The 13571-nt window shown below is 43.0% G+C and overlaps 1 protein-coding gene across 1 annotated transcript in view; it reads left to right on the top strand.

Annotated features, from left to right (window-relative positions):
- meiosin (meiosis initiator) overlaps positions 1-13571 on the top strand; it is an 87161-nt gene that overhangs the window by 64074 nt on the left and 9516 nt on the right. Inside the window, exons 10-13 of the mRNA XM_072549411.1 lie at positions 268-362; positions 5965-6108; positions 9841-9962; positions 11336-11539. Coding sequence (XP_072405512.1) covers positions 268-362; positions 5965-6108; positions 9841-9962; positions 11336-11539 — 565 coding nt within the window. The remainder of the gene's footprint in view (positions 1-267; positions 363-5964; positions 6109-9840; positions 9963-11335; positions 11540-13571) is intronic.

Raw genomic sequence — 13571 nt, forward strand, 5'->3', positions numbered from 1 at the left:
AGTTCTGGAATTTCCTTCCTGGACCTCACTGTGGCTAATTCATTATTTTTCTTAAACTCTGACCAAGCTTTTGATCTCTTTCCTAACGTCTCATTATGACACTCAGTGTTAAATTGTGTTTGATAACATGTCCACAAAATGTCTCAGTGTGTTTTACTACGTTAAAGGAGCTTTAGTAAATGTAAACTTTTGTTTTTCTAATGATTGCCCACAAGCAAGGGGCAGGTTAGAGGCTGTTGGTTATTGTGCTTTCCCACTCATTCACAGTATGAAAGACCAGACGCTGGTTCACTACCTCTCCTCTCACGACGAGGATGATGATATCGACCGGAGTCCCTGGCTTCCACAGGAAACCCCTCAAGGTATAACATTTTCTTTCTTCATGATTTCTGTGACCTGTTTAATTTAAAAAAAACTGAGGGACACTGATTTTCTGAGCAGGCTGGAAAGCGCAACAGTCCTGAGAAATGAATTTGTCAGAGACTAGATCTTTTGTCAGTTTTGGATTAATGAACAATTCTGGTCTCCCTGCTGTAGGAAGGATGTTGTGAAACTTGATGTGGAGGTGCCGGTGTTGGACTGGGGTGGGCAGAGTTTTAAAAAATCACACAACACCAGGTTATAGTCCAACAGGTTTATTTGCTAACTGACGAAGGAGCAGTGCTCCGAAAGCTTGGACTGTACATCCAGATAAACCTGTTGGACTATAACCTGGTGTCATGTGATTTTTAATGTTGTGAAACTTGAAAGGCTTCAGAAAAAATTTACAAGCATGTTGCCAGGATTTAAGGGTTTGAGCTATAGGGAGAGGCTGATTGGGCAGGGGCTGTTTTCCCTTGAGTGTCGGAGGTTGAGGGATAACCTTACAGCAGTTTATAAAATCATGAGGGACCTGGTTAGGGACAATAGCTAAGGTCTTTTCCCCAGGGTAGGAGTCCAAAACAAGAGGGCATATGTTTAAGGTGAGAGGGGAAAGATATAAACGGGACCTAAGGGGCAACTTTTCACACAGAGGGTGGTGCGTCTGTGGAATGAGCTACCAGAGGAAGTGTTAGAGGCAGTACAATTAAAAGGCATCTGGATGGGTATATGAATAGGAAGCTTTTCGAGGGATATGGGCCAAATGCTGGTAATTGGGACTAGATTAATTGAAGCTATCTGGTCGGCATGGATGAGTTGGACTGAAGGATCTGTTTCCATGTAGTGCAGCTGTATGACTCTAGATCATTGTTAGTCTGGATAAATGATAAACTAGGATAATAATGGAATTTGTACGTTTGTTTTGAATGTCATACTACATTCAGTATTCTGACAATACCAGGCCAAGGTGAAACCTCATTCTCATAATTGGCTGTGAACCCTGTCGGAACTCCTAGCATTCTGTTACAGAGCAGACATGTGGAAGCAGGTAACAAGTTGAATTAAGGCCATAAGAAATAGGTAAAGGAACCACCATTCAATCGGATCATGGCTGATTCAACATTCTTCATATTCATTCTCTTGTCTTTTCCCTGTAACCCTTGATTCCCCTCATGCTTAGAGTTGTACAGTGTAGTCTTAGTATATTCCTAAAATTTATAAAAGAAAAGGGATCTTCCCATCTTCCATAGAGTGCAGAGAAGGTTGCTTGCAACCTTTGAGAAAGAGTTACACAAACCTGATTGTTTCAGCAGGGCCCTAGTGAGATGAGATTTTGGTGTCGAGAGATCCAAGGCTGCAATGCTTGGAGCTCAGATTGATTTCTGTCAGCCATGCGGCCCCCTTGAATCCTCATGTATATATCTGTAAATGGGTGTGGCTGACTGGAACTGGTCTCTGAGAGATGATCACTATGGCAAAAAAAGCCTTTGAAAAGGTAGACGTTTAATTTGTTTGTAGAAACCCTGCTCTTACATTAACTCGTGTCTCCCCCGCACCTGGTCAAAAACACCTCACTTGATCAGCAGTTCCCAGAATCCCCAAATGTGTGGTCTCAGGAAGCAAAATGGAGACCAACTAGGAAAAAATTTCAGCAGCATTCTCTGACAGCCAAGAGAAAAGGGACTGGAGGGAAGGCCTTGATAATTACTATAATGTAATTGATAAGATGACTCTGACTTTGAAATTAGCAGTTCAGTGGACCAAAGGTCAGAAATGTTTCCACAGTTTTCTGGTGTACAATAAGGTAAATTTTGTAATGATTATATGGGATTTTTAGAAATTATTACAAGCATTTTGAGGATTAAGTTCCATCATTTTGTCCATTTCTTCTTAGAGGCTGCGCAGCCATGCTTAATTGCTGCTTGCTTGCTCACTGGATGTAAAATGACCCTGTAGCATTCCTTCATTAGGAACAGAAAGTTGTCATTGCCACTTCCCTCTTGACCAACGCCAACAACAACAAAGATTAACATCTCACTTGTTGTTGCTGGAGTCATGCTGTGTGCACAGTCATGCTGTGTGCAAATATGTTGCCATTTTTACTTACATAATCACATGAGCACACTATAAAGATTAAGTGTGATGCTCCTTGAACTATCATGCTTGAACAAAACAACCGTTTCCCTGAAAACTGCAAGTTGTGTTCTTTAATATGCAAAGGAAAGTTTTTTTTAATTCACTAAAGGGCTAATGGCGAGTTTCCCCTGGGGAAAGTGATGGTGAGCTGCCTTCTTGAACCTCTGCAATTCAATTGCTGATAGCAGTGCTGTTAGGGAGAAAGTTCCACAATTTTGACATTTAAGGAATGACATTATCATCATTTCATAGTAATAGAAGTATGAGCAGGCCATGTGGCCTATCGATCCTGCTCCACCATTCATTAAGATGGTTGTTCTATCCATCATCTCAGCTCCTCCTGTCTGCATTATACCCATAGCCCTTAATTATATTTCTAAGTCAGGAGAGGAACTTTAGTTAAACTCATTCACAAGATGTGAATGTCACTGGCCAGGCCAGAATGTATTGCCCTTTTCTAATTGCCCCATAGGGCAGTTGAGAGTCAACCACATCACTATGGATCTGGAGTCACGTGTTGGCCAGACCAGGTGAGGATGGCAGATTTCCTAAAAGGCATTAGTGAACTACTTGACTTTTTTGACAATTGGCCACCTCTATTTTCATGGTCACCTCTAGCTCTTAATCTCAGATTTATTCCCCATGGTGGGATATGAACCCTGGTCCCCAGAATACTACCTGGGTCTCTGGATTGAGAGTCTAATGATAACACAACCAGGCTATAATCTTCCCTTACAGGTGCTTATATCTCCTTTCTTGTAAAGAAGCGAAAATGACGGGTACTTTCAATGTCATATTTTAATTCTCTTATTTCTATTATTGGATAGCCAGCCAATACAATTCCCTGAATAGTGGCTCATTTGAATTGGAACAATATAAATGTGAAGGTTCTGGGCTGTGACCCGTAAGGTGATCTCAGCAATGATACGCATTGAGGTGCCACAATTGTCCTCTGAACCTTTATGCTGATGAATCAAACAAAAATGTCTTATTGTTACCTTTCCTGACAGTTAGCCAGTCTATTTGCTGCACAACTGGACTCAACAGTATTTCCATCGTTCACAGCTGAATATCTTATCGCCAGGCTCTGGTTTCAGATATGCAAATACACCATTTGACTGAGTTATCAGAAGTGACTGCATGTGGAAGTGTAAACCAGCAAGAGTCAGCAGCACGAGGAGATCAAAAAGATTCTCGTATTTCTACAGCGCCCTTTACAACCTCAGGACATTACAATCTTGATGTTTTACAACCAAGAAAGTATTTTTAAACAGGATTCATAGGAAATGTTGCAGCCCACTTGCATGCACCAAGACCTCACAAACAGTCACAAATCCGTTTTTATGACTGCTGATTCAGGGATAAATATTGACCAAGGCACCAGGGAAAGTTGCCGTGCTCTTCTGAAATAATGCTGTGAGACCTTTGCGATCTACTCGAGAGGCAGAACAGTTTAATGTTTTACCCAAAGGCTGGTACCTCTGACAATGTAGCATTCCCTCAATGCTGCACGAGGAAAGTCAGCCTCGAATTTGTGCTCTAATGTTTGGAGTGGGCCTTCAGTCTATGGCCTCGATATTTGAATGTAAGAATGGTGCTTGCAGTTCATGCGAGTCGAAGAGGGGAATAAAATTAAGGCACGAAATGGATTAATTCCCAAAGATGCATAGGACAAAGATGGAACATGGAACAGTACAGCACAGGAACGGGTTCTTCAGCCCATGATGTTGTGCCGAACATGACGCTAAATTAAACAAATCTCTTCTGCCTGCCCTTGACAGTTGAAATCTTTCTTTGTGGTATTAGCAATAAGGCTGTGGATTGGTTTAGCAAAAAGGAAAATTTGCTGAAAAACACACAGCAAATAATTAAGAACTGAAGGACAAACCAGGGAACCGTAGACCGGTGAGCCTGACGTGATTGATGGACAAGTTGTTGGAGGGAATCCTGAGGGACAGGATGTACATGTATTTGGAAAGGCAAGGACTGATTAGAGATAGTCAACAAGGCTTTGTGCGTGGGAAATCATGTCTCACAAACTTGATTGAGTTTTTGAAGAAGTAACAGAGGATTGATGAGGGCAGAGTGGTAGACGTGATCTATATGGACTTCAGTAAGGTGTTCGACAAGGTTTCCCATGGGAGACTGGTTAGCAAGATTACATCTCATGTAATACAGGGAGAACTAGCCATTTGGATACAGAACTGGCTCAAAGGTAGAAGACAGAGGGTGGTGGTGGAGGGTTGTTTTTCAGACTGGAGGCCTGTGACCAGTGGAGTGCCACAAGGATCGGTGTTGGGTCCACTACTTTTCGTCATTTATATAAATGATTTAGATGTGAACATAAACGTATAATTAGTAAGTTTGCAGATGACACCAATATTGGAGATGTAGTGGACAGCGAAGAAGGTTACCTCAGATTGCAACAGGATCTTGACCAGATTGGGTTAATGGGCTGAGAAGTGGCAGAAGGAGTTTAATTCAGATAAATGAGAGGTGCTGCATTGTGGGAAAGCAAATCCTAGCAGGACTTATACATCTTAATGGTAAGGTCCTAGGGAGTGTGGCTGATCAAAGAGACTTTGGAGTGCAGGTTCATAGCTCCTTGAAAGTAGAGTCGCAGGTAGATCGGATAGTGAAGAAGGTGTTTGGTATGCTTTCCTTTATTGGTCAGAGTATTGAGTACGGGAGTTGGGAGATCATATTGCAGCTGAATAGGACATTGTTAGGCCACTGTTGGAATATTGTGTGCAGTTCTGGTCTCCTTCCTAATGGAGAGATGTTGTGAAACTTGAAAAGGTTCAGAAAACATTTACAAGGATGTTGCCAGGGTTGGAGGGTTTGAGCTGTCGATGGAGGTTGAATATGCTGGGGCTGTTTTCCCTGCTGCATCAGAGGCTGAGGGTGACCTGATAGAGGCTTATAAAATCATGAGGGGCATGGATAGGGTAAATAGACAAAGTCTTTCCCCCTGTGGTGAGGGAGGCCAGAACTCGAGGTCATAGGTTTAGGTTGAGAGGGGAAAGATAAAAAAGAGACTTAAGGGGCAACTTTTTCACACAGAGGTTGGTGCGTGTATGGAATGAGCTGCCAGAGGAAGTGTTGGAGGCTGGTACAATTGCAACATTTAAAAGGTATCTGGATGGGTATATGAATAGGAAGGGTTTGGAGGGATATGGGCTAGGTGCTGGCAAGTGGGACTAGATTAGGTTAGAATATCTGGTTGGACTGAAAAGTCTGTTTCCGTGCTGTACATCTCTATGACTCTATGACCCTATAACTCTAGACGAGGTAACATGTTATTTCATGTTGACACTCATCAGAACAGCATTTGATAGTTTCATACATTTTGAAGGTTTGCACCATGGCTGAAATAGTACAGAGAATCATTTGCGAATATCATGCCAAATAATTTCACCCCAATCGAGATTTGTTAGCAGACTCTGATCGACATAATTCTTTCCCAAGGGGGAGCTGCGATTCATTCTCCTGTCAGTGACTCTCTGGCTACATCGGGGCCACAGGCAACCCTGGGTTTGAGCCCTTCTCTCTTCTCATCTCCAGGGCGACATGTTCAACTTCTGCAGGACAGAAAGGAAAACCTAACTCAAGGTAAAGAGATTGTGCTAGTACTGTTTGTCAAGCCCTTCAAAACGTTGGCTATTTTGCAGTGCTAAACCCCACTCATGCCTTGATAAGCACATAAGCTCGACTAAGACATCTCCTCTCAGAATAAAAATTTTTAGAGTCATAGTCATAGAGATGTACAGCATGGAAACAGATCCTTTGGTCCAACCCGTCCATGCCGACCAGATATCCCAACCCAATCTAGTCCCACCTACCAGCACCTGGCCCATATCCCTCCAAACCCTTCCTGTTCATATACCCATCCAAATGCCTCTTAAATGTTACAATTGTACCAGCTTCCACCACTTCCTCTGGCAGCTCATTCCATACACGTACCACCCACTGTGTGAAAAAGTTGCCCTGTAGGTCTCTTTTATATCTTTCCCCTCTCACCCTAAACCTATGCCCTCTAGTTCTGGACTCCCTGACCCCAGGGAAAAGACTTTGCCTATTGACCCTATCCGAGCCCCTCATAATTTTGTAAACCTCTATACGGTCAGCCCTCAGCCTCCAACGCTCCAGGGAAAACAGCCCCAGCCTGTTCAGGCTCTCTCTATAGCTCAAATCCTCCAACCCTGGCAACATCCTTGTAAATCTTTGTAAATTTAAAAAATAAATTGGGATTTCTTATGATACTTATTGAAAAGTTGCGACCTAGATTGGCGATGACTTGGAGCAGTAGTTCAATGTAATATGTAAATCCAGCTGTCTGATCAGTTGTTTCAAATCAAAGTTTAGTTTCTCAGCACACCAGATCACGAGGTGCTTTTGCTGTTGGCTTGGTTCAGCTGGCAGAAAGTGACACTATAAGGATCGTAAGATGTAGCAGCAGAATTAGGCCATTCGGCCTATCACGCCTGCTCCTCCATTCAATGAGATCATGGTCAGAAGTCACATGATACCACATTATAGTCCAACACGTTTACTTGCAATCACAAACTTTCAGAGTGCTGCTCCTTCGTCACCTGACGAACGAACAACACTTCAAAAGCTTGTGATTTTAAATAATCCTGTTGGACTATAACCTGGTATCGTATGATTTCTGGCTTTGTCCATCCCAGTCCAACACTGGTACCTCCACATCATGGCACTGTGATTATGGCTGATCTAAAAATCCTTAACGTCACTTTTCTGCCTTTTCATCACAACCGTTGATTCTGTTACTGATTAAAAGTCTGTCAATCTCGGCTTTTAAAATGTTTAATAGCCCAGCCTTGTCAGCTGTCTGTGGTAAAGAATTCCACAGATTCACTACCTTCTGAAAGAAGAAATTCCTCCTCATCCCTATCTTAAATGTGTGACCCCTTAATCTGAGATTAAACCCCCTCATCTGACACTGTTCTACAAATGGGAAACAATCTTTCTGAATCAACCCTGTGAAGTCTACTAAGGATTTTGTATGTTTCAATAATGTCGCCTCTCACTCTTCTAAATTCCAATGTGTACAGGTCCAATCTATTCAACCTCTCCTCCATACCTGGTATAAACCAAATGAACCTTCTCTGGATTGTATGTCTTTCCTTAGATAAAGGACTCAAAACTGTTCTCTGTATCCTAGTTGTATTCAAACTAGTGACTTGTTTAGTTTTAGCAAAACCTTCCTACTTTTCTGTTCCATTCCGTTTGAAGTAAAGGCCAACATTCCACTTAACTTCCCCACTGAACTTGGATGCTAGTATTTTCTGATTCATGAACATGGAGTCTTTCTCCATTTAAATAATGTTCAGTTCCCCTACTCTTCCTGCTGTAACCCTGACATTTTCCCACATTGTATATCATTTGCCATGCTCCTGCTTACTCACTTAACCTGTCCATATCCCTCAGCTGATTCTTTGTGTCATCCTCACCATTTGCCTTCCCATCTATTAGCCTCCACTGTCACATTGCTAAACTCAACTTCCTCATCCCAAATGAAGAAATATGCAGTTGAAAATGGTCATAGCCAGCAACTTCCAATATGTACGTAACCAGTGAGCTCTCAATACATCAAAACTTTACAATTTCACTTGTTGTTTTCACACCAAGTGGAACTGAGACCTGAAACTAACACTGGTTTAGTTAAAATCTGCAATGAGCTAATGTTCAGGAGGGTGTTCTGATTACACTCTGGGTTTACTGCCATGTCATTGGGTTCCTTTGTAACTCTACGGGTGCCGTACTCTATCATAGACACCAAGGAGTGGGGGTCAGTTTGCTCATTTGGTCAATGCAAAATGATGCTAACAGCATGGGTTCACATCTCTATACCACCGATGCAGGCTTGCCTACTCAGCTCATAATTAATGTGGAGTGCTGTACTTCAAACTTTATAAACAAGTGTCTTTCTCTATTGGATAGATATGCTTCTGGTCCCTCATGGATTATGGCTAATCACCTGCCTAACGATAAAGTGCAAGGCACTATAGACTGCCCTCTTACTAGAAAGAAATAACCTGTGATGAGTTTAACCTGCAGGTCACGATGCCTCGAGTAAGGGGTGAGGTTGAGCAGGCAGTTCTTCATGATACCTTCAGCTGCTACATATTAATTAAACCCATATTGTTGGTGTTATTCTGTATCACAAATCAACTATCCAACTAACTGACCTGGAACTCACGTCTTTTACCTGCCCTTTGTGTGAGGACACGGACATCCTCTAAGACAGGACAGCGCCAGGGATCCAGGTTTGATTCCACCCTTAGGCAACTGTCTACGTGGAGTTTGCATGTTCTCCCCATGTGCTTTGTGAGTTTCTTCTGCGTGCTCTAGTTTCCTTCCACAATCCAAAGATGTGCAGATTAGGTGGATTGGCTATGCTTAAACAATTGCCCCATAGTATCCAGGGGGGGTTGGTAAAATCCCTTTGTGAGGTTACAGGTTTAGGGTGGGAGACTGGGTCTGGGTGGGATGTTGAATGGCCTCTATCTACACTGTAGGGATTCTATGATCCTAGTCTCCTGATACCTTGCTGTCAAGAGGTGGACACCTTCTCAGGACAATGGTTTGGTCATAAAAGGCAGTTTTGGGGTTTGCAAGTGCACAGCCTTCTTGAACTGTTGCATTTTATATGGCGTTAACGTTCCCACAGCGCTGGGGGGGGATTGCAAGATTTTGACTTAGGTTTGTGGAAAAGACAAATTTTCAGTGACTTGTCAGTGCAGTGCACCTGATCACACCTTAATTTTCATTTTAATTTGTTGAAGTTTTCAGGTATTCATCTGTACTGGTAATGAAATCTGAAATTTAAAGCTGGTCGCAGTAATGGTGACCGTGAAACTATGATTGAGTAGAATAAAAAAGTTGGTTGACTAGTTTTTCATGAGGAGAAGAAATCTGCCATCCTTAACAAGTCTGGCCGACATGTGACTCCAGACCTACAATAACGTGGCTGACATTTAACTGCTCCTGCAAGCTACTCAGTTGAGCCCTTCCAGTGACACCCACATCCCATTAACAAAAATTAAACAAAGAAGGGGACTTGATCGTTCTCCCTCACAGGTTGACTACCCAGTAAGTGTCAGCTGTGTCTCAGTTGGTAGCACACTCACCTCTGAGTCAGTTAGCTGTGACTTCAAGTCCCAGGGATTTGGGCTCATAATCTGAAGCTGACTGCGTATGCTCTGAGCTGTTTCACTTGCTGACATCTAACATTTTTTTTTTCTGACTGACTTACGCATTTTAGACTGAAAAGCAAACCTGTGATTTCCTGCCACAACCTTGTAACTTTCCTCCTTGCAGCCTTGTTTGCAACAGTGTGTCTGAGCCCTGAACTCCCAGCCAACAGGCCTGGAGACTTGAAGCTGCCGAATGCAGGTCAAAACCAGCAATATCTGAACAGCTACTGGAATCTCACTTTGAAGGTACTAACTCCATGGGACTGGCGCAAGCTTTTCGAATATAGTATTGACATTTTGTTTTCAATATCTCACAATCCCCTTCTCAACTCCAGCCCTTACCTTTACTCTTCTGAAGACACTGACGTCTGGGTGATACTCTCACTTCTTAGTCAGAAGGTCATAGGTTGAACTGCCATTTTGGAAACTTGAGAACGTATCTAGGTTGACACTTCCAGTTCTGTACTGAAGGAGTGCAGCACTCTTTGGGGTGCTGTTTTTAGAACAAAACTTTAAACTGTCCTTCCAGGTTGACACAAAGGATTCCACGGCACTACGTTGAAAAAGAGCGGGGGCCTGCTCCATCGTGTCCCGGTCAATATTTATCTCTCAATCAACATTGCTAAAAACAGACGATCCCATTCTTGTGAGATCTTGCTGTGCACATTTGGTTACTGTTTTTCCTGGATGGTGATTAACATGGCCTGATCGATTAGAGCTCTTGTCAGTCCATTGTTATCCCAGTCATTACTCTGGGCAAGATCAGCTCACTCAGAGGAGAATGGCAAACCCATCAGGAACTGTCCTTGATCTATCTGTTGCAGGTTTCATGGATTCATGATGAACTTGAAAGTCCTGTTGTGTGTGTACCACTGTTTTAGTGCTGAAACATTCAAGCCTGCAGGTTGTGAGATTGATTTTTAGTATGCACAGATGTAGGGTGCACGGTCACTCAGTGGTTCGTGCTGCCTCACAGTGCCAGAGATCTGGGTTTGATTCCACCCTCGGGTGACTGTGTAGAGTTTGCACCTTCTCCCATTGTCTATGTGGGTTTCCTATGAGTGTTACTCCCACAATCCAGAAGTATGCAGGTTAGGAGGGTTGGCCGTGCTAAATTGTCCATAATGTCCAGGGATGTACAGGCTAAGTGGATTATTCAGGGTAGGGGGGTGGGTCTAGGTGGGATGACCTTCAGAGGGTCGGTGTAGACTCGATATGCTGAAGTGCCTGCTTCCACACTGTAAGAATTCTGTGATCTAAAGTATCTTTTGTACCCTGAATGAGACGGGAAGAAAAATTGGGCAGGTTTCACGCTCCCAATGACTCCTGCTGGGATGTGGGTATTTGGAAAGACAAAATGGGATTTGGGTGTGAACCTACCCACTGTCAAATTGCCTACTAATAATGACCATGAAGAATGGACACTGGGGTGACATGGGGAAATCGCCCAGGGAGCAGCTAGAAGCAGTGTCTTCAGGGAAACTGAGGAAGGGAAGGTATTGAGGAGCTGAGCTTCCCGCTGTGAGGTACAGGGGTGGGTGTTCAGGGGCGGGGCCATGATGGCATCAAGGAGCTGGTGCTGTAGATGACGGATGTCTTTCTTGCTTTGCTCTACCCAGGACGATCCAGATCAAATTGTGCCAGCAACTCCACCGATGACCTGTGACTCATTCCAGTCAACCTTCATTTTTGACCACTGCTATCTCCCACACAGCGAGACAAGTCGAACAGACTCCAGCCAAGCTGACAGTACATCCTCAGGGGACAATTCCTGCCAGATTTGTCCAAGCTTAGAGAAGTGGGAGAGACATCTTCTGCAGGAGGTAACTAACTCCATCATGATCATCCCTCCTTCGTACAGACACTTATGTATAGTTATATTCTTATGCTGGTCAAGGTAATTTTAAACCGGTCCCAAAGTCTGCCAAGTCAGATGCATCATTGCTTAGATGGAGAGTAAACCTTCCTCAGAACTGCCCCAACACTGTACCCAAGCCAGCTTCAGACTGTAATAGTGCAAATCTTGCCTCTTGTGTCAGAACGTTGTTGGTTCAAGTCCCACGCCAGTCACTTGAGTGCAAGTTGACATTCCAGAGTAATGTTGAATTGTCTGAGATGCCATCTTTTGGAAGAGATGTTAAAGCTGAGCCTGCCCTCTTACTGCATTTAAAAGAGCCTGTTTCAAAGGCAAGTCCTAAAACCCACACCATTTAAAACCTATTTATCGATCATTATCTCATTGCTTTTTGTGGAAACTTGCTGTGCACAAATTGGCTGTCACCCTTAACATGATCACAGTGACAGCAGATCAGATGTACCTCTTTATCTTTATGGAAACTTGCAACCAATTGAGAAATATTTATGGAAATATATTTTTTTTTAATTTCTCTCACCTATTTTAAGAGTTTTCTAAATGAAACTGCCTTTTAGCAGTATCTTGGCATTGTGTTGCAAGCATTGAACTGCTCATTACTCTGACTGGAATTTAACCTAAAATGAATGCAAAATGCTGCGGATGCTGGAGATCTGAAATAAAATCAGAAAGTGCTGGAGAGACTCAGCAGGTCAGGCAGCATCTGTGGAAAGAGAAACAGAGTTTGCTTTTAGCATCAAATATGACTCTTCTTTGGAACTCATTTGGGTTCAGGTCGTAGAGTCATAGACATGGACAGCAAGGAAACAGACCCTTCAGTCCAACTCGTCCATGCCAACCAGATATCCTAAATTAATCTAGACTATTTGCCAGCATTTGGCTCATATCCCTCAAAATGCTTCCTATTTATGTACTCATCTGGATGCCTTTTAAATGCTGTAATTGTACCAGCCTCCACCACTTCCTCTGGCAGCTCATTCCATACACGCACCACTCTCTGTGTGAAAAAGTTGCCACTTAGGTCTCTTTTCAATCTTTCCCCTCTCACCCTAAACCCATGCCCTGTAGTTCTGAACTACGCTACCCTGGGGAAAAGATTTTGGCTATTCACCCTATCGACGCCCGTCATGATTTTATAAACCTCTATAAGGTCACCCCTCAGCCTCTGACGCTCCAGGGAAAACAGCCCCAGTGTATCCAGTCTCTCCCTATAGCTCAAACCCTCCAACCCTGGCAACATCCTTGTAAATCTTTTCTGAACCCTTTCAAATTTCACAACATCTTTCCTGTAGCAGGGAGACTAGAATTGCACACAGTATTCCAAAAGTAGCTTAACCAATGTCCTGTACAGCAGCAATTTGACCTCTCAACACCTATACTCAATGCACTAACCAATAAAGGAAAACATACTAAACGCCTTCTTCACTATCCTACCTACCTGAGACTCTACTATCAAGGAGCTATGAACTTGCACTCCAAGGTCTCTTTGTTCAGCAATACTCCCTAAGGCCTTACCATTAAGTGTACAACTCCTTCCCTGACTTGTCTTTTGTAAATGCAACACCTCGTATTTTTCTAAATTAAACTCTATCTGTAACTCTTCAGCCCTTTGGCCCATCTGATCAAGATTCTGTTGCACTTTGAGGTAACCTTCTTCACTGTCCACTACACCTCCAATTTTGGTGTCATCTGCAAACTTACTAACAATATCTTCTTTATTCACAACCAAATTATTTATATAAATGATGAATAGCAGTGGATCCAGCACCGATCCTTGTGGCACCCCACTGGTCACAGGCCTCAGTCATAAAAGCAACCTTCACCACCACCCTCTGTCTTCTACCTTTGAGCCGGTTCTGTATCCAAATGGCTATTCTGAAGAAGAATCATATTTGACTTGAAATGTTAACCATTTCTTTCTCCACATTTGCTGCCAGACCTGCTGAGCTTTTCCAGTGCCTTCTGTTTAGATTCAGCCCTGG

Source organism: Chiloscyllium punctatum, chromosome 29, assembly GCF_047496795.1.
Source record: "Chiloscyllium punctatum isolate Juve2018m chromosome 29, sChiPun1.3, whole genome shotgun sequence".
In the NCBI taxonomy this organism is placed as follows: domain Eukaryota; kingdom Metazoa; phylum Chordata; class Chondrichthyes; order Orectolobiformes; family Hemiscylliidae; genus Chiloscyllium; species Chiloscyllium punctatum.